This window comes from Stegostoma tigrinum, chromosome 24, assembly GCF_030684315.1.
Source record: "Stegostoma tigrinum isolate sSteTig4 chromosome 24, sSteTig4.hap1, whole genome shotgun sequence".
Classification (NCBI taxonomy): domain Eukaryota; kingdom Metazoa; phylum Chordata; class Chondrichthyes; order Orectolobiformes; family Stegostomatidae; genus Stegostoma; species Stegostoma tigrinum.
This window is the reverse complement of record NC_081377.1, coordinates 18,380,410-18,406,988: the sequence shown is the minus strand read 5'-3', so window position 1 is coordinate 18,406,988 and position 26,579 is coordinate 18,380,410. Positions and strand designations below refer to the sequence as shown.

At 40.5% G+C, this 26,579-nt stretch overlaps 1 protein-coding gene across 1 annotated transcript; it reads right to left on the bottom strand.

Annotated features, from left to right (window-relative positions):
• Nucleotides 1-1,626: 1,626 nt before the first annotated feature.
• Nucleotides 1,627-25,074, bottom strand: utp11 (UTP11 small subunit processome component). Its single transcript, XM_048558156.2, has 8 exons — nucleotides 24,878-25,074; nucleotides 17,929-17,990; nucleotides 16,374-16,476; nucleotides 14,438-14,551; nucleotides 10,610-10,703; nucleotides 6,191-6,321; nucleotides 5,554-5,664; nucleotides 1,627-2,054 (listed from the first exon to the last, which is right to left on the bottom strand). Exons 1-8 carry the CDS (start codon nucleotides 24,938-24,940, stop codon nucleotides 1,971-1,973), a joined length of 762 nt encoding a protein of 253 aa, XP_048414113.1. The 5' UTR covers nucleotides 24,941-25,074; the 3' UTR covers nucleotides 1,627-1,970.
• Nucleotides 25,075-26,579: the final 1,505 nt, after the last annotated feature.

Sequence of the window (26,579 nt, the reverse complement as noted above, 5' to 3'; positions counted from 1 at the left end):
GGAATGAACTGCTAGTTTCACCTTCCAACATAATTCATCTATTTTTTGAAAATAGCAGCCCTATTATCGTCTGCTTACCTGTGTAGTCTGCTTACAATGATAATCAATTCATACACTACATTCTGGTAAAACCATCACATTTATCAAAATGATTACACAAAAGAGCTGCTAAGTGATGAATTACTGAAGTGTGGGTGGGCCCTCATTGGCTGTTCTATTTGTGTACATAACAGTGCTAAACTCCTGTCTGCTACTCATAGATAATGAGTCCCTAACTATCCAGTAACCTGTTTATTCTAAGCATACCACAACTGCAGGTCAGGAAGGACAAAAGGGCATTTACATCTTTAATTGTGGACTTTAAACCATAAATCTCCTTAATGACCATAAATGAGAACATTTAAGAAACTGAAATACCGTTTTACTTTGCTTAATTGCTGAAAAACAAAATCACAAATGGTGACTTTTGCAACATTTTCTGCAATGGTCTGTGTCAGAATTGGAACTCCCATGGATCAGTTAGCATTATTTGATGGAATAGAATATTGACCAGATCAAACTTTGTATTTATAAATAAAAGATGACCAAATTATACAAAATTAATCTGATTTTATGAGGTTTGCTTAGTTCTGCAGCATTATCTCAGTGTCACACATCAGTTGGCTGCAGTTCTGCCCCATACAGCTTATGTGCAACTGCCGCCAGCACCACACCAATCATCTCAGCAATCAGTGTTTTTAATTAGGTTAATTAATTTGTATCAAGCCTCCTGGGGATGAGTCTCAGTGATGCTGACGAGGCAGACAAAACAGATCTTCCTTCGACTCTAATGAAGACTCTCGCTGTTCCATGACGACAATGAATAATAAATTGGTATTTCTCAGGTAAGGGACACTGGGATTACTGCTTGGATAATCAAATCCATTTAGAAAACGGGGTGGGACAACAAGCTTGTCTGAAAGCCAACAAAAATCCAGTGTTGCATCCAGAGATTCGCTGAGGTGTAGTTAAGTATGAGAAAACACTTGCAGTAAAACAAGAACATTGTTACTCACCAATGTGCAAGGAAGCCTGAGATGATAGCTGTGCTTTTCACACATCTCAGCTTACACTGTACAAAATGGTATGATCAAGTATATGCTAAATACAGATCACTGCATTTAATTTTCTTGATTGGAATTAAGAGCTAACAATTATGCATTTCAAATGATCATTCACTTACTGGACTTCAAGTTATCACAGCAATCTGTTTTCTGTGACAAATTTTTGCTGTTCTTCTAAATATGCCAACATAGTGGATTTGGTTCCAGTGAGTGCTGGTATGCTATTCAATAGAAAGATGGAAGAATGAACTAATGGCCATGCCAAAATAATTCTGAGATCATTGGATATTCATCCCAAAATGGCTGTTTTTCTCCCCTCTTTTCCTAATGAGATTAAGGCCACAGATAGCCACTTGTATCAGGGACATAATTGGTCAAATCAGCACAGAACTGCTTTTTCTTAGAAAAACTTTTTAAAAAACAAACACCAGGATATTAGAATTATAACAATTTTTAAACTGTGCCACTGCTGGAAGTATACCCATGCGTTTTTATCCCCAAACAGTACCTTCAGAAAATCGACCAAGAATGAAAAAGAGTTTATTGGAAGAAAATTGCTTTTGTAACTAAACATCGTGTTGTTTCTTTATTCGAAGATTGATGCCATTCTTCTAAACTGAATCTGAACTTAATGTAAATTCTAACTCTTGACTTTACGGTGACCGATTAACAGCATTCAACAAAAAGCACGTCACCCAAAATAAACCTGTTCTCTTCACATTCATTTAACGTGACAGGGGTAACAGCCAGTCAATAAAACCTTAAATGTCACAAAAAGCACATGAGCTCACAACCCAATCTTCTCCGAAAATCTCCGTGAAAACAGTAGCTCATTGTGCAATAATTTTACTGCTCAGTGGAGAGATGTCAACGTTTTCTCTTAAATTGGAATTTGTAAATGGCCGGAGAGTTTACAGTTTCCTTCTTTACTTTCACCTTCTGGGTCTTGTCCTGTAAAAGGCGGCCATTCAGGTAAAAAAAACAACAGATGATAAGACACACAAAACATGGAACACAGCCAATTCAACATGTGAATTCATTTTATTCTGGATATCTATAAGCTTGATTTTCTGATGTTAGTAAGATTTCACAAAGCATATTGAATCTGTAGTTACTGCTTTTATGAAGTAACAGCTACTCTGTAAAATACAGATCAAATTTATTCTCCTCCTAAAGGCTGAAGTAAAATAGCGCACAAAGAAATTTTACACAAATGAATTAATTAGGAAACGGAAAGCGAATTGAAGGCAAAATGTCAAAGTTATACAACACAGCCAATTCATCTGCTTAAAATGTTCACTGGCAATACCTTTCCTTCACACTCTCATCTATGAATACAATTAGTGCATTCTTAAAAAAGCTACCTATAACATGCTTGGAAGTAAGATTCCAGTAAAGTCCGATTACAAAATGTGGTTACGTTACAACAGCAAATTACTTTGGAACCTTAAATTAAATCTCATACAGCAAGGTCATTTTCCACCTTTCATCTATTGCTGTCATGAAGTCATACATCACAGAAACTGACCCTTCCGTCCAACTCGTCCATGCCGACCAAGTTTCCCAAACTAAACTAATTCCACTTACTTGCATTTGGCCTATATTTGGCTAAACCATTCCTATTCATGTACCTATCCAAACGTCTTTTAAGTATTGTGACTGTACCGAGATCTACCACTTCCTCTGGCAATTCATTCCATATACAAACTACCCTGTGTGAAAATGTTGCTCTTCAGGTCCCTTTTAAATCATACTCCACTCACCTTCTAGTTTTCCCCATCCTAGGGAAAAGATCTTTGCTAGTCACCCTAAATATATGTTCCTCGTGATTTTATAACCTCCTACATTCCAGTGGAAAAGGTCCCAGCCTATACAGTCTCTCCGTATAACTCGAACCCCCCAATCCTAGCAACATCCTGGTATGGAACCCTCTCCAATTTAATAACAGAAGCAGGGAAACCAAAACTGTAAACAGTACGCCAAACATGGCCTCAGCAACACCATGGACAACCACAACAGGGCGTCCCGACTCCAGGACTGAATGATCTGAGCAATGAATGCAAGCAGGCTAACCACCTTCTTAATCATCCTATCCGTGATGCAACTTTCAAATAACAACACAACTGAACCCCTAGGGTCTGTTTGACAACAGTACCCAGGGCCCTACCATCAACTGCACAAGTCTTGCCCTTGTTCACTTTGGTAAAGTGCAATACCTCGCATTTATCCAAATTAATCTCCATTTGACATTCCTCAGCCCACTGGGCCAACTGATCAAGATCTTTTGTATCCTTGATAATCTTCCTCGGACAAGCAGGAAGGAAACTAACAAGGGTACACGAACATCAATTGGCTACAAAAAGACATGACCAACACTGACTCATCTCTATCCACATGGACAAGAAGAACCACTAATCCAACTGGGGCAACACCAAAATCCCGGGACAAACAAAGCAAAGCAGAGACGGGCACAGGAATTCCCAGAAGCCTGGCACTTCACGACTCGACCCCATATATGCTCCACTATGAAGGAAATTCGGAAGTGAGGCAACCCTGCTCAACGGACTCCAGAGTTTAAAAACCAGGCGGGAAAACTCACTGGCACTTCATCAGAGGCTGCACTGATGATGTTATCCAGCACAGTAACGAAACATCTGTGGAAAAACAAGCCAGCTTGGCAAGCCAACCAACAATAACATCCACAACCCAAGCTACAAATCTACTCCAAAACTTTAGAAATCTTCCTCAGTCGACTATATCACTAAATTTGGTATCATCCACAAACTCACTAATCATTCTTCCTAAATCCTCATCCAAATCATTTAGACAAATGGTAAACAATAGTGAACCTAGCACCCATCCTTGCGGCACACCACTGGTGACACACCCAAAAAAACAGCCATCCGCCACCACCCTAGCTCCTACCATCAAGTCAATTTTATACCCAACTGACCAGCTCTCCCTGAATCCAATATGACCTAACTTAACTAATCAGTCTACCATGTGAAAACTCGTCAAAGGCTTTACTAAAGTCCACGTAGGCAATGTCTACCTGCTCTACCCTCTTCAATCTTTTTGATCCAAAGTATAAGTTAGAGGAGAGACAAATGAGGATGGTTCTGAAGTTAAAAAAGAGCAAGCTAATTAGAAAAGGCAGGCACGAGCAACTTACAGAGCGAGGTAACTCTGAATAATTAAAGTGCATTTATTTCAATGCAAGAGGTCTTACAAGTAAGGCAGATGAACTCAAGGCCTCAAATTAGACTTTTTTGATATAAAAAACACATTTGTGTTATGTGGGTGATGCTGGCTGGGCCAGTATTTATTGGCGATACCTACATATCCTTGAGAAGGTGATGCTGCCTTCCTGAACTGCTGCAGTCAGACTCACAACACAGTTTGGGAGAGAGTTCCACGATTTTTACCCACTGATGCCGTGTGGTTTTGGTGGTGGTGGTGGTGGTGGGGGGGTGGGTGGAGAGAGTGGGTTGGGTGGGGGTGGAGAAGACCTGCAGGTGGTGGTGACCCCAGGCATCTGCTTCCCTTGTCCTTCTAGATGGAAGTGATTGTGTTTTTGGAAGGTATTGTCTAATAAGCCTTGAGGAATTTCTGGACAGCATCTTATAGATTCTTACACACTGCTGCTACTAAACCTTTCTTTGTAAACAAAGATGTTAAGCGATATGGTCCAAAGACAGGAAAATGGAGTTAGGCCGCAAATCAGCCATGATCTCATTGAATGGTAAATACTCCTGTTCTTATGGGGGAGTGAATGCTCGAGGATATGGTGTCAATCAAGTGGCCTACTTTTACTCAGGTTCTGGAGTGTGGTTGGAACTGCACCCATTCAGACAAGTGGGGAGTATTGCATCACACTCCTGACTAATGCCTTGTAGATGGTGGACAGGCTTTAGAAATCAGAAGATGAGTATCTACTCAAGTTTCTTAGATCTTGTAGCCGCCATACTTGTACGGATAGCTCAGTTCACTTTCATGTCATTGGTAAGCCCACCCCAGGATTTTGATAGTGGGGAATTCAGTGATGACAATGCTATTGAATGTCATGGGGTGACAGCTAGATTCTTGTTAGAGATAGTCAACATTTAACACTTTACCTTAGTCTTGAAATTACAAAAATAGTTGGTAGCGATTAATGACATAACATGGTGTGAAGCTGGATGAACACAGCAGGCCAAGCAGCATCAGAGGAGCAAGAAAGTTTACATTTTGGTTCGAAACCCAAAAAGGGTCTCGACCCGAAATGTCAAACTTTCCTGCTCCTCTGATGCTGCTTCGCCTGCTGTGTTCATCCAGCTTCACACCATGTTATCTCAGATTCTCCAGCATCGGCAGTTCCTACTATCTCTGGTAGTGATTAATAATGGCTTCCCCCAAATGCTGGGTATAAATCTAATAAAATATTGTAAAATTATGAACTCTATATACTTACCATGAGGTCTTTTCTGGTCTGTATTTTCTGGGCCACGACAAACAGCTGCTTTTCTCTCCCAATGTGCTGTTGTAACAGATTATATTGGTGCTTTCTCTGTCGAGCAAGTTTCTAAAAAGGACAAATTACAAATCATTGTAAGAAGAAAGTGATAATCATTGTTCAGGCAAATAACAAAGCAAGTGCAAAAGAGAAAAGATCGAGATATATAGGAATTGATTAACCGCCAATTTTTCTTTCACTTCAAAAATTGTTGCAGTAACACACAATTCCTGTGAAGCAGTATACTTTAATTTGGTTGAAGATTGAATAATATGAACAAATATGAATAAGTTAGGGGTAGGCCATTTGACCTCTTGAGCCTGCTTGATGGGCCAAATGAATGAATACTGACAAATTCTGCAATACTGTATTTTAGAGTAAAAACAATGGCCTTGTAAAAATGTGTCCATGCTGTTTCTCACAGCTAGAACAATGACCCTGTGCAAATTAACAATCACAAGTTTCAAGTGACTGTCAAGACTATATAAATGCTAAAATAACCCCAATCAGCTTTCTGAAATGCCAACAATGCATGGTCGCTACATGATCACTCACATTTTAGGTACATTTTAATTTGAATATCATTTGCTATTACCTTAAGATCCCAGGAATGTGTGGCTCCTTTAATTTTTTCCTTCTGTAAAGTTTCGATCGTTGGTCGATTGTATACCCGGTCTACAAGCTCTGGTACAGTATTGAGGCGTTTTGCCAAATCAAATTCTTCAACTGTGCACAAATTTAAAGGAGATCGTCTAAAAATATTATAGCTGTGCAACTAATGATCGATGAGAACAAAACATCTACAAAGCTTGACACTCCGTCAACAAGCATTGTTAAGAATTTGAACTGCACAATTACACAAAGATCTGTCAGGGCTAGTAAGGTGACAGAAAGGCCAAAGAAAGCTCAGACACAATAATGACAACCAAGTTCATTATTACAGCTAGCAAATGAGTATGGAGCACTACAGTTGGCTTTGTCTTACGGGCATGAAAGAGGAACTGGGGAGTATGGTTAGAGGAGGGTACATGTTCAAAAGAAAAAGGCTTGCCAAGGGTAATGCAGACATTTTAAAAGTAGGTGCAAGTAATACTGCAAATAAAAATAAAGAAACACCGGAAGAAGGGGGTCTGTGGCACAGTGGTAGTGACCCTACCCCTGGACCAGGGGTCCCCAGTACAAGTCCCACCTACACCAGATGTGTATAATAACATCCCCGAACTGGTTGATTTGAAAAAAGCAGGTCAAATAAAATTTTGAGAGAGAGATATAAAGAAATACCAGACTTATTGCCTAATTACTTGTGTGTCTTTCATCAGTGGAAAAAGATGATAAAAAGAGGAGAACATAACGACACTAAATACTGGCAAACCCCCAGAGCTTGATAACTTCTACTTCAGAGGCAGTGTTTACGGGAAGTGACAGGGGTCTCTCCCACCAGCTGGAGAGCTGCACCACCCCTTTGAGGGAAAGCTAATTGAATTAAATAACCAGACAGGCAGCAAACCTGCCCCGGGAATCAAGGAAGCTCCAGTTGCTGAGGAGCCTGCACGTTTGTAATTGTCCACGCATGCCAGCTTCCCCTACATTTAATACCAGCCGTGGCATGTTGAGGCTTTTAATAGGACAATAAGCAACGTGGTACAAAGGCTGTTCGAAGGCATTCTAGCCACGGATATAATTGGGATGGATTCAAGAAGCACAGAGGTGCTGCCCCCAGTCTCCTGCTGTTCTCATGTCCTCCACTACCAAGCTGAACACGGGAAAGGGCATTAAATTCCACCTCAGGTTTTTAGAGAAATAAGTGAGAAAACAACTTTAGCTGAAATGCACACTCAATTCAGAAATTAACTTTTCAAACTAGAAACGTATATACTCAATTCTACTACTAAAAAAAAGTGATACTTAAAAACCAGGAAAACACAGACTTGGCTCATTTAGAAGGAATTATGGAGGTGTTACGATCCAGGGATAGCAAACCAAACCAAATCTGGCTTACTATCACTGGATTTGCAACAGTGAAAAAGAATATTCAATGACCCTCAAACCTGCCCAATTACTCAGATTTTGTGTAAAACACCTTTGACAGCAATTTATTAACACTGTAACTTCAGCAGGACAAAGACAACTACACTGATATGAGTATCTATGATTTAAACTCAACCTCCCTTTATCATAACCACCACTCTACACACAGACAGACATACACAGTTAAGGAATAAATTAAGAAAATAATTGTAATTTCCGAGTTCAATTAAAGCGTGTCAAAGGATAGATGCCACATCTTCATGTAATCCTTGGATAAAGAGTTATTCAAAGGCACATGACTGTATACCTAATTTCAAAGTCATTAGTGAATGCGAACAGTTTCAGTAGACTTCCAGAAATATTTACTTAATCCTTACAGACTGGGATTATTTTCTCAGAACATTCAACAATTCTATTAACTACAGAGAAAACTACAGTTTTAAAAAAAAACAGCTAGTCCTGAAGCAACCAAAAATCACACTGCACCTACCAAGTCCTGTCAGAACCATTTTTCTCTTTTTTTAAAAATCAATATTTTCTATGGTTGGCTAGAGCAGCAGTTCTCCTTTGATTGACCAACTCGATATTGAACCAGTTGCCAACCTTGGGCATAACAACAATCGATGACAAATTGTCCACAGTATTCCTTAGCTTAGTAATTAAGTTTCATTATCCTCCAGATCAGTCACCAACAGCAAACATCAGCATTTGTTTTCTCTTTTAGAATACACTGCTGTTAAAAATTCAACTCTTAGTTCCACCAAAAATAAAACAGGAAAATTGAGAAGAATTTGTAAGGGTCTCAACAGAGAAATTTACTGAAATCCACATTTCAGGACAGGATGACTTCAACAAACTTTAGTCACTTGGAAAGACAGCAAGGATTTTAAGATTATGTCTATTCTGTAGTTTATCTGACTTTCCCAAAGACAACCAATAAGATAATTAACTAAAATTAAAAGTCTTGGAATTGAAGACAAATTATTGACTTGGTTAAGAGACTGCCCGAATGAGAACTCAAAATTCGGACAACAGGAGTGTGGTTTGGAAGTAGAACCCCATAAGGATAAATGCTGGAGCCTTAATTGTAAATCATATTTGTTCTCTAAGTCAGTGATAATAGAAAAACATGTATGCAAGATTTCCAATGACACAAGAGGGGGACGTAGTAAGTATCATAGGGTGGAATGGAAAACTATGACATGGCATTGACAACTTGAGTAACAGGCAAAACAATGACAGAAAAGTTTCAGCATAGGTAAGTGAAAAATCATACATGTTGGATCAAAACAAATTATTATTTCTTTTTCAATTAAAAGGGAAGCATTATCACCTCAGCTACAGAGTCTGTTTAGACAATGACTCAAACAACTTGAAAGCATGAGCAGTATCACTGAGTAGGGAATAAAAACAAACAAACTTAGGAAAAATCAATATTATAAATATAAAACAGTGAACTGCAACAGAAATGCAACTAAAATGCAGAAATCACTCTTTCAGGGGTCAGAAACCGTGGTAAACTTGGCTTTCATGTATCAGTATTGAGTACAATTTATGAAATATTAGAAACTTACATTGGTATTCTAACTTTTATTAGCAGGACTGGAGTGCATCAAGTAATAAAAGAGGGCAATATACACAAGTTAGACACTACAATCACAGAATCCCTACAATGCGAAAGCAGGCCATTCAGCCCATCGACTCCACACTGCCTCGCCACAGAGAAACCCACCCAGACCTTCCCCCCACCCTATCGCTGTACTTCCCATGGGTAATTCAGATAGCCTGTACGATCCTGGTCACTATGAGTAACTGAGCATGGCCAATCTACCTAATCTGCACATTTGAGCTGGACTGTGGGAGGAACCCTGAGCAACAGAGGAACCAATGCAGACACAGGGAGAATGTGCAAACTCCACACAGTCACCCATGGCTGTAGTTGAACCCAGGTCGCTAATGTTGTAAGGCTGCAGGGCTAACCACTGAGCCACCATTCTGCCCCATAATCAACCATGATAACTGAAGTAACTTCTGAAGCCTGAAAGTAAAATAGATAGAATTTAATATTACTTCTTTCTACTAATATTTCAAATATTGGTCTTCCAGAGGCAATGGACAATAATGTTGGGCAATGGAGCATTTACTCATTTTATATTTTATCGCCATATAATATTCTCTTCCAGCTCAGATATAGAAAAAGTTTCCTCATATTGTTCCAACAAATAATCCTCCATTTCACCTTCACACCACTTCTTATTAACTGCTATGCCTTGTTTCCATAACTACCAGTCACTTCCATCCTGATTTTGTCAACAAGGCCTTGTAAATTAGCCACTCACAGCTGAACTGATCTACTCTACTGAAGGACCAATTCTTTGAGAGCTGAAAGGCATTTTCTGCTTTCAAAATAAAGCTTTATGTGAAAGAAGATTGTATTATTTTTAGCTCTCCATCGCAAGTTCAGCTACTTGTGTAGAATTGTATAGAAAATTTCCCTGTCCATTGTTTTATGTTCCCCGCAATTGAATGCATTGGTCTAATTTTGAATGTAAGAGAAATATTGCTGTAGACTGAAAGGAATAATTAACTTGTCAGTATGGCTCAGGAAGGTTATCCAGTGAGTACAATGACTGCACAAAGAAACTTACTCAGTCTCTGGGCTGAGTTGACTCAGGTGATGTCAGCTGGCCTTGGTGCTCCCAGGTTAAGGAGTGGAAAAAAAGCAGTCAGGATTTATTCTATTAATCACTTCCGAACACATTTTGTTGATTTTGCACAGAGGGAGTGAGGCCATCAGTAGGATTGACCATGGCATACCTCCTCCAATTTTAGAAGACACTCATCCGTGCAGTAGATCACACAGAAATCAGATTACAGTAAAGCAAACCAGGAGAAAGTGTGCCAGCATTCAAAGAACTAAACGGTAAGAGGAATTTAATTGATTTTTTTTTTAACAGACCATAAAATACATAATGAGATACAGTACCTTCCTTCTTAGAGTCACAAAAGAAAATGTGTTTATTGCGGGGTTTGCCATCAGCTTCTAAAAGATGGAGTTCAGACTTGAGTCGTTCAATTTTCTGCAAGCATATTGCAAATATATATTATTGAAACAATGCACGTGGACCTTTACAGCAGGCTTAATATTCCCATTTGCACTCCCAGAATAAGAGCTATTTTTTAAAATATGCAAAAATGCATTTGATACCATAATATATATTAAAGTGCAAGTTTACTTCTGTCTCTAAATCTGGAACACTGAATGGCTTGAAATCTTGGGGTCAATTTTAGGTTAATTACTGTTGGTGACACATGCTTACATTTTGGACAATACTTGAAAATATCTGAAGTAGAAACCAGAGAAAATCAGCACAAAATCACAGCCTCGTGTTCCATTATATAAGATTTGACATTTTGAAATGTGATCTGTATCTGAGATAGCAAGTAAAATGTATTCTTATGAAATCACCATGAATGTAGAAGATTTGCTAGATCAGATTTCTTTTTATTAAAAGCAGAGCCCAAACTATCACACAAGAACACAAAACCATTGTCAGTTGCTGTAGAAATTCATTTGATACACCATTTCCTTTACAGGACAAAATCTGCTGTCCTTACTCGTCTGACATCGCACCACGTTTGACACTGAAATGCACTCTCAAATGGCCTAGCTAATAACTGGACCAAAGCATTATGGGGCTAAAAGGAATAAAATTTGGACTGACCATTCTGCATGCTCCCAGGCACCAGAAGTGATAACATAAAACCCATCTCTGAGACCCTGAAATGTCTTCCTTCCTAATGCTTGTGCCTAAAATGGAAGAGTTTTTCACACACTACACAACCAGTTTGGCACAGTAGAGTCACTGAATCATAACTTACAGTCAAGATCCCAGACAGCATCATTACCATCCCAGGGTATGTCCTGTCCATTGGCAGGACAGAGCCACATAAGTAGCCACTTAGTGGTATTTAGTCAAAAGGAAGCGCTCTCTTCAATATTCAGTCCAAATCCACAAAGGCTCAAGGCATCAGGTCAAACAAGGGCAAGGATGCATAGGAAGTTGAGAGGAAATCTTACAGAGATTTATAAAATCATGAAGGGCATAGGTAAGGTGAATAGCAATCGTCTTTTCTCTAAAGTAGGGGAGTTCAAAACCAGGGGCATACTTTTAAGGTGACAGGAGAAAGTTTTAAAAAGGGCATGGTGGGGTGGGGGGGGGGGGGGGGGTGTTTTTTTAAAACAGTGGTTCATGTATGGAATAAACTGCCAAAGGAAATGGTGGATGCAGGTACAGTTACAACATTTAAAAGACGCCAGGATAAGTACATGAATAAGAAAGGTTACGGGCCAAACACAGGCAGTGGGACTAGTTTAGTTTGAGAACATAGTCAGTGTGGACTAGTTGGACTAAAGGGTCTGTTTCCATGCTCTGTTTCTCTGACTCCATGAAACCTCTTGACTGTCACAAACTGCTCTCCCTCAGCTGATGAATCAAGTACTCCTCCATGTTAAACACAAAATGAAAGAAGGGTGGCATAAGTACAAAAAGGCAGTCTGGATGACTTACATTTCCATTCCAAAAATGGCTCAGTAACACCACTACTGACGCAGTTGTACAAATCTTAAAGGATATAGCTGCTAGTCTGGTTCTGTAGCAGGTAGTAAGGGAACCAAGAGAGAAAAACCTACATAACTCGGTGAGGATAATATCACAGATGCAGCCATTCATGATACTATTGGCAGAGGTGACCACTGCACAGTCTATGGAGACAAAGACCCATCTTCACACTGAGGATATCTATCATCATTTTGTGTGGCACTAGCGCCGTGTTACATGGCATGGATTTTGAACAGATCTAATAACAAAAAGCTGGCCAATGAAGCACTGTGAAACATCAACAATACAAGAACTGTACTCAATCACAATCTGTAACCTCTCGGCATTACATACTCCTCACTCTACCATGACCATTAATGTTTCAATCCTGCTTCACTGAATGCTGGAGGAGGGCATGCCAGTAGCTTGAGATGTTAATCTAGTGAACCTAGAATAGAGGAGCTTCTTGCATGTGAAACAGCATAAGCAACATGTTTAGGTAAAGTTAAATCACCTCACAAGGAACAGATCAGATCCAAGCTTGGCATGGCCACATCCAGTTGTAAATGTGGTAAATAATTAAACAGGCATGCTGCACAAATATTTACATTCTCAATGATCGAGAAACCCAGAATATCAGTTCAAACAACAAGTGTTTGCAACTATCGTCAGCGCCAAGTGCTGAGGTCCCCAACTTCACAGATGCTGGCCTTCAGCTACGTAGTTTCAGAGTATTTAATATGAAGATGATGATGAAGGAAGTCAATACTACAAAGAACGAGGACCTGGAAAATATTTTGGCAATAGTAATGAAAATTTGTTTTCCGCAGCTAGTCATGGTGTTGGCCAAGTTGTTCCAGTACAACGACACTGGGTTCTGTCAAGGTCCTCACAAAAAGTGGGACAAATGCAACCTAGCCAATGTTCCAGCATCAAAATGACAGTTGTTCAACTGTTGTTCAGCAGGAATGTTCGCTTTTGGTTCCACCAGGGAATGGCTGCCCTACTCAGCCCTTCACTTCATCCTAGTCTTAATCCTAACATGACCTGAAGAGCTAAATTCAGGTGAGGTGAGAGTGACTACCCTTATGAGTGAGGCAGCATTAGACAGAGTTTAACATTAAGGACCCCCAGTAAAATTGAAGTCATTAAGAATCAAAGGGAGAAATCTCCACTAGCTGAAGTCACCCCTAACACAGAGGAAGATGGTTGTGGATCTTGGAAGTCAGTTCCAGGACATCTCTGTAGCAGTTCCTCTGGGTAGTATCCAGGCCCAACCATCTTTAGCTGCTTCAAAGATCCTCCTCCACCATAAGGTGGAGGTGGTCGCTGAAGATTGCGCCACTATTTGCAATTCCTCAGGTAACGAAATAGTCCGTCCATATGCAGTAATAGCAGGACAATAATCACACTTGGGCTGTTAAGGCAAATAACATTCATACCACACAAATTCCAGGCAACAGCCATCTCCAACAAGACAGAATCTAAATGTTTCCACTTGATGTTTCATGGCATTTCTAGCGTTACCTGGTTGTCACTACTGACTGGAGACTGAAACGGACCCAGGGATGTAACAACAAGAACAAGTCAGAGTTTGGGAACTCTATGCAGTAGACAAAATGCTAATAATAGACAGTTAGCCAGATCATTTCCAGTAGGAAGTTTGATTGCATACTTGCTCTCACGTACCCTCTTCCCTTATAAACTGCCCTAGTGCAATGCAAGTTTCAGGAAACAATGCACAAAACTTTCCCCACATCAACTTGCCAAGGCAACATTATAAAGCAGAAATTGATACATACGTACTTTTTAAAGAGCAACTGGACCTATGGATCTTCCGGCGCAGCAAAATATTTCAGCTTCCAAACAAAAATGCTCTAGTGCCACCAAATGGCCACTGTCACAACTACAATAAAATAAACATTCCCCAAAAGGGTGCGGCACCAGTGAAGATACAGTAGTTAATCACTAATAAATGTTTCTGCAAAAGTCAGAAGAAGATTCTTTGTCGAAGATACAGCTTCCCACTTCCCTTCAAACCAAGGAACAGATATAATACATTCCATAACTGTGAATATCTGAAAGGTTGTACTGAAAAATGCGCAACTAATTCATTTTTTTCCAAAACGTCTGTACTGGTATATTTCGTTGCAGTAGAGAGGCATTCTTCAGAAACCAATGGCAGGGTGTGAAAACAATAGCAATGAAGTCACCTTTGACTCTGCAACCCGTTTCATTTCCACATATTTAAGGTCTTGAGTTCGTATGATCTTCAGCTGCTCCTCTGTTACTTCCTCTCTAGGCTGCTTGATGACATGAACTCCATCCTAAACAGTAAACAGGATAATTAGTCTAAAAATATACAGTGAAAGAGAAGAGAACAGACACTATTTTATAGTGAGAGCAAAAAGCATCTGAGTGAGAGTAAACACAAGTCACACACTTAAATAATGTAGGTAGAATGAGTATGCAAAGGACAAAAAAAAATTATAAAAATACAATCCAGTGAAATAAAAGTGACATTTATTTCTTTGTTCATAGATTATGGTCCATTATGATGACTGCAATGTCCATTAGTGAGGAAGCGATGCTGATAGATCACAACTAATATCTATAATCCCTGAAATTGACTCATGAACAGAAGCAAGTCCAGCACAGATAAGGAATAATTGTATAATATGAGGATTACATAATAAGCAGTTCCATCAGTGGACTCAACTGCAGTATTACACAACACCCGTGATGCTACATGAATGCATCAGAGTCCAGGATGTCAAGCAGCTTTCACTTATGTGGGTAATCTAAATTAGCCTTGGGGTGATGTACAGCATACAATGTACCACATACCCAAGATATGCAGGAAGGGATACTAACTTGTACATGAAACCATGTTCTTCAAACTACTCCTTGTGAACACTTACATATACTAAAAAGGACTTGAAATAAGTCATTTAATCTTTGTTCACTTATATCAAAGGGGCGCCATTCTTTCTAGAAATAAGATTATGGAAACAGCATGTCACATAAACAATCAATTCAGTATGCATTATGATGATTGGCTGGAATCAAATAATCTGAAGATCCTGCTGAACACATTTAGTCTGACGGTTATTGTGTAGATTGAAAGGGATGCCATGAGTGTTCATTTTGTTTGGAGAGAGTTGCTACCAGCTTTAGAAAGAATGCCAAATACCATGTGCATAATTTAAAGCCATCGCTGAAGAAGCTTGGTGAACTTGGTATTTTGCCTTTATTGGTCAGTGCATTGAGTATAGGAGTTGGGAGGTCATGTTGTGGCTGTACAGGACATCGGTTAGGCAACTTTTGGAGTACTGTGTACAATTCTGGTCTTCCTGCTATAAAAAGGGTGTTGTAAAATTTGAAAGGATTCAGAAAAGATTTACAAGTTTGTTGCCCTGGTTGGAGGGTTTCAGCTATAAAGGCTCAGGCCGAATAGGCTAGGGAATTTTTCCCTGGAGCATCAGAGGCTGAGGGGTGACCTTACAGAGGTTTATAAAATATGAGGGGCCTGGATAGGATGAATAGACAAGGTCTTTTCCTGGGGGTGGGGGCAGTCCAAGACGAGAAAGTCCAGGTTTAAAGTGAGAGGGGAAAGATTTAAAAAGGGATCTGAGGGACAACTTTTTCACACAAAGGGTGCTGCATGTACGGAATGAGCTGCCAGAGGAAGTAGTGGAGGCTGTTACAATTACAACATTTTAAAGGCATCTGGATGGGCACATGAATAAGAAGGGTTTAGAGGCATATGAGCCAAATACTGGCAAATAGGACTAGATTTATTTCGGATGTGTGGTCAGCATAGACACGTTGGACTGAGGGGGTCTGTTTCCATGCTGTACAGTTCTATAACTCTAACTATTTGGTTGGGGTTGTGCTCCAAAATGTGTCATTAGCAACGCAAGATGACTTTGTGTACCGTGTGTGACCTGTAATTCAAACGCATCCAGTACATATATTTTTAAAAAATACATTACTTTGAAATGGTTCTTTCCAAAGATTAGGTACTAATCATATACAGTCAAAATGAATTGGAGGCTGAATCAAGGGAAAAGCCATACCTTGCCCAATACACAAAACTGCACATCAGTAAAAAAATAAATCTAGTATACATTACTGAACAAACCTCACCTGGAGTTTGGTGCTGGTCATTCGAAAATAGAATTCATCCGGATTTTTGTCTAATGCCTTCTGTCTTAATGCCTTTAGAGTGTTCTGTTTGCGATGATAATCCCTAAAATAGGCATAAATAGCTTACTCTACATGACTTTTGTAATACAAAAATAACAAACCTACAACATGACACCAAGTTAGCTTAAATATGGCAATTTAAACAATCATAGTCAAGAAAAATAAGTTATTCTATCTTTGCTAAAAAATTTAAAAGAAATGCCATATTTGACATGATATAAACAGTAATTATTAACAATGAATAATATAAAATAACGCTTCACCCAGAGAAGGTTCATTTGATGGATGCCTGGGGTGATAACCTTCATGCATAAGGTAAGCCTGACTAAGTTAGGCCTAAATCCATTGGAGTTGAGAAGAATAAGAGCTGATCTTATTGAAACAAATGTTGAAAGGGATTGTATAGGGTGGATATCAAGAGGGTGTGGGGGAGACTAACACAATGGAAGACAGTATAAGAAAAGGTGGCCTCCCTTTTAAGAGGGAGATGAACAACAGAGCGTTGGTAGAGTTTGAAAATAATGGAGACTAGACCATTAAATGGACTGGTAGATTCCTGGTAGACAAGGGAGTTGAGGATTATGGGATGCAGACAGAAAGTGGAGCTGAGACCACAACCAGATTGCCCACGATCTGACTGAATGGTGGAACAGGGTTGAAAGACCAAATGGCCTACCCAGCTCCTAGGTCCTACCTTCTTTGAAACACATTTCTGAAATGATGAACAAAGGGAGCTAGGTGGCATTGTCAATAAATCACTGAAGGCTATGATGCAAGTGCTGCAAGCTCTAGAAAGGTTAATGGATTGTTAGCATTTATCACAAAAGGATTTGCATATAGGAGAAATGAAGTCTTGCTTCAATTGTGTAGGAGATTGATTGGACTACACTTTGAGAGTACTGTGTATTGCCATAGAGGGAGCAGGACAAAAACTCACCAGATTTGTCCCCAGAATGGCAGGAATGTGCCGTGAAGAGTGCTTCTGCAAATCAGACATTTATTCAAGTTTTGAAGAATGAGAGATGATTGCATCAAAACTTATGAAATACTTAATGGAATAGACTGGGTAGATGCAGATTCTGGGAAATCCAGAAGCAGAGGCACAATTAATAATAAGGGAGTTGTCATTCAGGTCCGAGATATGGAGAAATTGTTTTGCTCAGAGGGATGTGTACCTTTGGAATTCTCCACGACAGAAGGATGTGGAATCTCAGTCTTTGAACATGTTTAAGGTAGAGAACAAGTGATTTCTGATTACTCAAAGCATACACAGTTATGGGGATCGGATGGGTAAACGTTCGACATGCTGAATGGCTTATTCTTGTTCTTTTCTCCCCTAGAACCTTGAGTAACTTGAAAGAGTCGCAGGTATAGTCTATAGGAAAGTTTGATATCCTGTAACTTTATTTGCAGAGTTTTGTCTATTCAGTAGTATGCCCACATTGCACTTAATTGAAGACAAATGCCTGATACCTTCACTTTATGAAATACTCACTGTGCACGTAGCTTGTAATCTTTCTTCTTTTCCAAGAGACCCAGTCGCCTTCGAAATCCAGGCTGTGCAAAATGGGTAAGAGATAATGTTACGAGAAAATATCAGGGTTGGAACTGTGCCCATAAATAAATAAAAGGCAATTTACTTTTCAATGCACATATTTAATAGGATTTTTAACATTATATAAGAATGATACACTATTCTTCATAAGGATATTAATGTTATGACATATTGCACTAGGTATCTTGAGTCCACTGCTAAGATGAGGACATATGCCTTTAAAAACAAGTCTAACAAACAAGGTAGAATAGACTTGGGCCAGAAGTTAATTGATTAATGAGCTGAATATCCAGATTGTAAAATGCTTGTGAACTTTGGGCTAGTGAGTGAATTTATCAATCTCAAGAGATTGCTTTTTAACATCTGGAACCCAGGAAAAGCAAGTGGAAATTTGTGGTGTTATTGCACACTTGAACAATTAAGATGAGAAGCAAAACTCAGCGTAAAGGATCAAGGAAATTTGGGTGCAAGCGTGTGTCTCACAATTAATTACGCTATACCATTGTTAATGACTCTATCCCAAAACCTCCTTACTTCCAGTAGATGAAAAAAAGAGTCATCTGTGTGAATTTCCTGCAATTAGCCAGTTTTAAAATGGGTGCAGAATTATGACCAGGCTTTTTCCTCTGGTACATTATAGCAACTGTTTTGAAAAGTAATTTAAAAAGCAAGTTAGAAGCAAATATGAATGTTGGAAATGTGAAATAAAACCTGAAAATGCTCAAAATACATAGCAGGCTAAATATTGCCTGTGGGAAGAGAAACGGGGATAACATTTCAGGTTGATCGTTTTTAATTGGGACTGCAAAAAGATGGAGATTTAACAGCTTTTAAGCAAGTACTGAGGCAGTGAAAGTGATGTGGTAGGAAAGAAAATCAAATATCTATGATAGGTTGGAAAGTGAGAGAAATTAATGATAGAAGGGATAATGGTGCAAAACAAAAGGAAATGGTGGTCAGACATCTCCCAGTTTTGATACTCGTAAATAAGAGATGTACGAAAAAGAAACAGAAATACCAACAATGACTGACAGCAATGGGGGAGAGATTACTGAACTCAAATTTGAAGAGGCTACGTGGTGCCTAATTGGAAGATGACAGGCATACTGTTCCTCACAGTTTCATACAGCTTCACAATAATAATAGAAAAGGTCACAACATGAGAGGTGAGTGTGGGGAATTGAGCAGAGAATTAAAAAGACACGTTCCAGGATGCACAGGGTCCCTTTGCAATCCAAGCAAAGGTGTTCTGCAAAGTGATCACCCAAACTACATTTAGTCTCCCAGGTGTAGAGAATACTGCACTGTGTGCAATGATTATAGTAAACTGATCTGAAAGTAGTAATCATTTTCGGATGGCAGAGAGTTTAAATGTCCTGGACTGCATAACGGGCAGAAGCAAAATGGCAGGGTATTTTAAGGTGGAACAGTACTTTCAGGATGCTCAAAGGGAAGGAGAACCTGTGAAGTTAAGTTTGACACTGGCGTCCAGCTGAAGGTGGCAGAAATTATCTATTGAATGTGGAGGCTAAAGATAAGGGGAATCTTATTTTGGTTTTGGAATGGAGGAAGAGGTGAGATTGGAAGACAAAATAAAACAGGCACAGATGAACGACCTGCTAACCTCAATGGACAGGAACTCAGGAAAATCTCATAGCAGAAGGGTTTTAAATGTAAGAATACACTCTATTCTTATTCTGTATTCTCTCACTTGTTAAAACTGGGTTGAGACTTTGCAAATTAATTTCATTAAAGCCCTTACAGAAACATAAAAAACAGGAATAGACCATTTGGCCCTTCGAGTCTGCTCCTCTATTCAAAATGATCCTAACCAATCATCCAACTCAGTGTGCTGTGGCTACTTTCTCTTCAGACCTTTAGTCCTAAGAACTAGATCTACTCCTTAAACATTCAAAATTTTGGCCTCAACTGTTTTCTGTGCTAGAGAATTCCACAAGCTCACCACTCTCAGTGTAGAAATTTCTCCTCATCCCAGCCCTAAATGGACGACCGTTTCATTATACTGTGACCCTTGGGAGTGGACTCACCCTACATCAGGAATTTCCTTCTTGTGTCCACCCTGTCTGAAAATTTACAGGTTTCTATGAGATTTCTCCCTCATTATCCTAAACTGCATGAATGTCACTCTCAGTAATCTGGTCACTGTTCATACATCAGTTCTGCAGTCTCAGGATCTGGAAAATTTTTGCTGCACTCCTTCCTTATTGAGAACATCCTTCCTCAGATACAGATACCAAAACTGCACATATTACTCCAGGTATGGGGTCATCAAGGCCCAAACTAGTTGTAGTAATACATTGCTGCTCTTCCACTTGAATCCCCTCACTATGAAAGCCAGCATATCATTAGCAATTTTTAACCTTCCGTCATCTGCATTTTTTGAGACTGGTTGCACAAATCTATCACCATAATAATCTACTTTCTTGGTTTTGCTACTAAAACAGATAACCCTAGTTTTAGCCACATTATGCTGCATCTGCCAGGCATTTGCCCACTTACTCAACTTTTCCAAATCATACTGAAGCATCTCTACATCCTCCTCAAAGTTCACCAAGCTTTGTGCCATTTACAAAGATGGTATATACTGTCCAGTACGTTCTGAGAAAGGGTCACCAGACCCAAAACATTAACTCTAAATTTTTTCTTCACAGATGTTGCCAGACTTGCAGAGCTTTACCAGCAACTTTGTTTTTGTTCCTGATTTACAGCATCCGGAGTTCTTTCGGTTTTTATTTGAAATTTTACACTCGGTTTCCTCATCTAATATCACCAATATGTAAAAACGTAGGCTGCTGACTTGCTTGCTGACGTGGCTTGTTCTCGATCAGACGTTTCATCACCATGCTAGGTAACATTATCAGTGAGGCCTCTGATGAAACAATATTGTTCTAATCTGCTTGGAATTTATACTGTCTGGTCTGTTATGGTGAGTAGTGTCATTTCCAGTTTCATTTTGTATGGGTTTGTATATGATATCCATATACCATATACAAACCCATACAGATCAAAACTGGAAATGACACAACCCACCATAACAGACCAGACAGTATAAATCCCAAGCGGAGTAGAATAACATTGGTTCATCAGAGGCTCCACTGATGATGTTACCTAGCATGGTGATGAAACTTGTGAAGAGAACAAGCCAGCTTGGCGAGCAAGTCAACAACCTCACCCACAACCTGAGCTACAGATCTGTACTAATACTTTAAATATATAAAAACCTAATTCTAATTCGATATATTGTGAATATCTGGGGTCCAAGCAGCGATCCCTGTGATATACAAGTCACTGGATATCTTTTGGGGAAAAAAAAACACTTTTATTCATACCCTTTGTTTCCGGTCTGCCAGCCAGTTCTCAGTTCATGTCAGTATACTACCCACAATCCTATACACTTTAGGTTTACATGCTAACCTCTTATTGGGACCTTACTGAAAGACTTCAGAAAGGCCAAGTAAACCATATCCACTGACTCCCTCCTATCATTATTTATTACATTTTCAAAAAAGTATAATAGATTTGTCAAGCATTATTTCGCTTTTGCAAATCCATGCTGACTCTGCCCAATCTTGTCACTGTGTCCAAGTGCCCTCTTATTAAGTCTTTTATCATGGACTCCAGCACTTTTCCCACTGCTGGGATTAGGCTAACCAGCCTACAATTCCTTATTTTCTCTAGTTTTTTCTTTAAATTGTGGGGTTACATTAGCTATCCTAAAATCTAAAAGAAATGCTGCATAGTGGGTAATGTGGAGATTTCAATAATATTGCTGAGCAACAATGACAGTATTACATAATCTCTGGAAAGGCTCATTTCCTCAGTCTGTCATGTTTCACTCCATCCACTATGAAATAATACAGATCAGTTTTCAATTGGAATCTGGAATATTGTATCTCTGCTTTGTTTAGGAGTGTACCACAGAAATCAGCTGTCAACATATTCTCAGAGCAGAGACTAGATTTGAGTTAGTCCCAGCATGTAATGCACTGAAGGAAAAATGACTGCTTTACCACAGGTAACAGCAAGTGTAAAACACAATTTCAACAGCTGCACAACACAGGCAATAATGAATCAGGCTACCCATTATACAGGTCACCCGGTCTTTCTTTTGACGTCAATGGGACAAAAAAAATCACGTGGCAATTTATCGAACAGTCAATCATTTCTGCTAGATTTTCCCTTCTGCGAAAATTGAACCAAACACAATCTTGACCTAAGTGAAGTGTTGAGGAAAAGCCACGCTGCAGATGATTCCATCTTTTAGATGAGGTCATACAGTCATACAGCATGGAAGCACATCCTTTGTTTCAACTCATCCATGCCGACCATGTTTTCCAAACTAAAGTAGTCCAATTTGCCTGCATTTTGCCGATATCCATCCAAAGCTTTTTTATTCATGTACCTGTTCAAATGTCTCTTAAATGTTGTAACTATTCCTGACTCTTCCACTTCCTACAGTGGTTCATTCCATACATGCATCACCCTCTGAAAAGTTGCTCCCCCAGGTCCCTTTTAAGTCTTTTCCCTCTCACCTTAATCTTACGTCCTCTAATTTTGAACTTCCTTACTCTATGAAAAGAGCTTTGCTATTCACCTTATCTATGCCTCTTATGATTTTATAATATCTCTATAAGGTCATCCCTCAACCTCCTATATGCCAGGGGAGAAAGGCCCCAGACAGATGTGACAGTCGAGGAGGCACAACAGCACCTCTTCTCACTTAGGAGACTCAGGAAATTTGGAAAGTCCATAAAACCCCTCACTAACTTTTACAGATGTACCAGTCCGGGAACATAACAGCCTGGTATGGCAATGCTGTGCCCAGGACAATAAGAAACTACGGGGGTTATGTTGCAGAGCCCAGACCATCACAGAAGCCAATCTTCCATCCATAGGCTCCATTTACAAGGCTGCCAACATCAAAGAGTCATCATACCCTGGTAATACGCTCCTACTACCTCACCGCCAGGCAGTAGATACAGAAGCTTGAACACACTCACCAGCAGGTTCAGGAACAGCTTCTTCCTGGCCATTATATTGATACATGGACTCTCTAACTTCAAATAATGTTGATTTTTATTGCCACCCTACGATCTGCTTGCACTGCTCGTAAACAAAACTTTTCACTGTGCTTAGGAGCATGTGACAATAAATCAATCAAATCAAACGTTACAGGGCTACCATCAGGCCAACTTTTAATTCAAATTCAATTTTAAAAATCTGGAATGTTACAACATGCCACTATGGACTTCCAAATCTTGTCCCCAGAGCATTTTGCTGGTCTCTGGATTACTGACTGGCATTACTCGTAAATCTTCCTCACATATAAAACACAGGAGCAGGAGACAGTCATTCAATTCTAAGTCATTTCCACCTTTCAATGTGAATATGGTTCAACTGACAATCCTCAACTCCATTTTCCAGTGTTTTCTCCATCCACCCCAATTCCCTGACTGATTAAAAATCTGGCTCAGACTTGAATATACTTAATGACCTGATCTCAACAACACACTACGGTAAAGAATTCCACAGATTCACTAAATTCCAAGGGATGAAATTCCTCATGTGTCTTAGATGTGTCACTCATTCTCAGACTGAGGCTGTCTGGTTCTAGTTGCCCACAAGGGCAAACAATGTTTCTGCATCTACCTTGTCAAATTCTCGGAGAATTTTATATGTTTCAAAAGGTTGTCTCATTCTTCAAAATTCCTATCTATTCAACATCTCTTCATAAGACAGACCCTCCACATCCAGTGTCAACCTAATGACTTTCTCTGAACGACCTCCAATGTCAGTACATGCTTTCTTAGATGAGGGGTCAAAAGCCGCTCACAATATTTCAGCTGTGGTCTGATCAGTGTCTTGTATAGTTTTAACAAAGCCTCCCTGCTTTTATATTACATGGTCTTTGAAATAAACACCAATATTCCAATTTTCTCTACATTACCACTGTACTTGGATGCTAGCTTTTCATGATCTCCCAAATCCCTCCACTTTATAGCTTTCTGTAGTCTAATTAAATAATTTTTAGCTCCTCTACTCTTCCTGCCAATACACATTTTACATTTTTCCACATTATATTGCACAGCAAGTTTTACCCATTCACTCAATTTGCTTGCAAGCCTCTGCAAACTGTTTTCTGAAGAAGGGTCCCTACCTAAACATTGACTTTCCTGCTCCTCTGATGCTGCCTGGCCCATTGTTGTACCTCCAACTCCACACTTTGTTATCTCTGATTCCAGCATCTGCAGTTCTTGCTATCTCTGCAAACTCTGTGTTAGCCACAAATATAGCCATGGGATTTTCACTTTCTACATCTTAGTCATAATACATATTGTCAACAATTATGGCCGCAGGACTGATCCCTGTGGCACTCCACTAGTTAGACTGTCATGTTGAAAATTCCACACACCCCCCGATCCCAACTCTCTAGTTACCTAATCCTCTATCATTGTTAGCATACTACCGCAAACACAATGGACTCATTGTTAAGCAGCCTCATTTCATCTAGCCATTCCCACTGCCTTCCTACTATGGGTTTGTTTTCTTTGTGCAGGTCGGTACCGAGTTCCCATTCAGAAACAGCTCCAATTCCAGTAGTGAGATAACAAGGCGTGAAGCTGGATGAACACAGGGGGCCGAGCAGCATCAGAGGAGCAGGAAGACTGACGCTTCGGCTCGAGACCCTTCTTCAGCTGAAGCTCCAGACCCGAAGCGTCAGCCTTCCTGCTCCTCTGATGCTGCTCGGCCCCCTGTGTTCATCCAGCTCCACGCCTTGTTTATCCCAGCTCCATCAGTGACATTTTGGCAGCCACTGGCTCAAGTCTCTTTCCCCAGGACCCTGCCAGAGGCCCACCCGAGCACCTACCTGACTCCGCTCCTGGTGGACGCGCTGCACCGACTTCTGCGCCTTCCGAAAGGCAGACGCCATCCTCACCCTCGTGACGGACGGAGACCCCCAGCTGGCCGGGACACTACTTCCGACTCACGAATCTCAGGTCATTTCCGGCGGAGAAGGGGCGCCTTCCCATGATGCTTCCCTACGACGGCTCGCAACAGAACAGTCCAGCTGGGTGAAGGGGAGGGCGAACACCGAGGGGGCGGGAATATCTCTGGAACGCCCCCTCACGGGTGAAAAAACTGCGCGTGGTCCCCTTGAGACCGCCTAGAAAGGCGCGGCTTACTCCGAGAACGGCCCTGGATAGGGCGGTGATTCTTTAGAAACGTCACCGATGGCAGGGCGTCACGTTAATGGATCCGCCCATTGGTGGGCGGGGTCTAAACGCCAGTCTAGCTAACCCCCTCCCCCTAGCGGCAAACCGGAGAACTGCAACCCTTTCCTCTACTGGCGGCGCAAAGTTCCCAACGCAGATGGTGTAATCGTGCAGATTTATTCATATTATTTATGGTGTGCACTCACCCAGACTATGAAATCATATTTTGTTCACATGTCCAACACTTTTAAATGGGTCAAGACTATGTAATGCTTGCTTCCTAAAAGAACCTATAGTACTCAAGAAGAAGCCAACACTTTTCAAGGACAAGACACAGACTGATAGGGGTCCAAGTGACGTGGGTGATGGAGAGATTTTGGGCAGAATCGGATGAGAAGTCTGGTGAGACTGTTCTCAATGTTCAAAGCAACGCACTGCATCTTTTAAGCTTTTGACAAATACAGAGGCACGTTTCTCACAGCTGAATCGCCACTTAAGGGGCTTTACTGGCTTGTTAGATTTATTGATGACCCAACTCACCTTATTAATGTTCAGCATTCCAGCTTGCAAATACGTTTAAAAAGTTAGACAACGCAAATCCTCAACATGAAACCAGAGCTGGCATCGAGTGACTTCAGCTCCCTACAGGCTGCGAGGTAATCTCCATGTTGCTCAGCACCAAACTGCATCTCAGGACATGAATCCAGGGGCAAGAGATAATGGGAACTGCAGATGCTGGAGAATTCCAAGATAATAAAATGTGAGGCTGGATGAACACAGCAGGCCAAGCAGCATCTCAGGAGCACAAAAGCTGACGTTTCGGGCCTAGACCCTTCGTCAGAGAGGGGGATGGGGAGAGGGAACTGGAATAAATAGGGAGAGAGGGGGAGGCGGACCGAAGATGGAGAGAAAAGAAGATAGGTGGAGAGAGTATAGGTGGGGAGGTAGGGAGGGGATAGGTCAGTCCAGGGAAGACGGACAGGTATTACAAGAGAGTTGCAATTGGAGAGAGATTCCCTGAGGTTGGTCCGGAGGGAGGAGGGTAACTTCTTCAGATTAGGCATCCCTGGAAGAGGCTTCGCAGTCAGGTTAAAATAGTATCAGAGATAATGGGAACTGCAGATGCTGGAGAATTCCAAGATAATAAAATGTGAGGCTGGATGAACACAGCAGGCCAAGCAGCATCTCAGGAGCACAAAAGCTGACGTTTCGGGCCTAGACCCTCTCTCCCATTGCAACTCTCTTGTAATACCTGTCCGTCTTCCCTGGACTGACCTATCCCCTCCCTACCTCCCCACCTATACTCTCTCCACCTATCTTCTTTTCTCTCCATCTTCGGTCCGCCTCCCCCTCTCT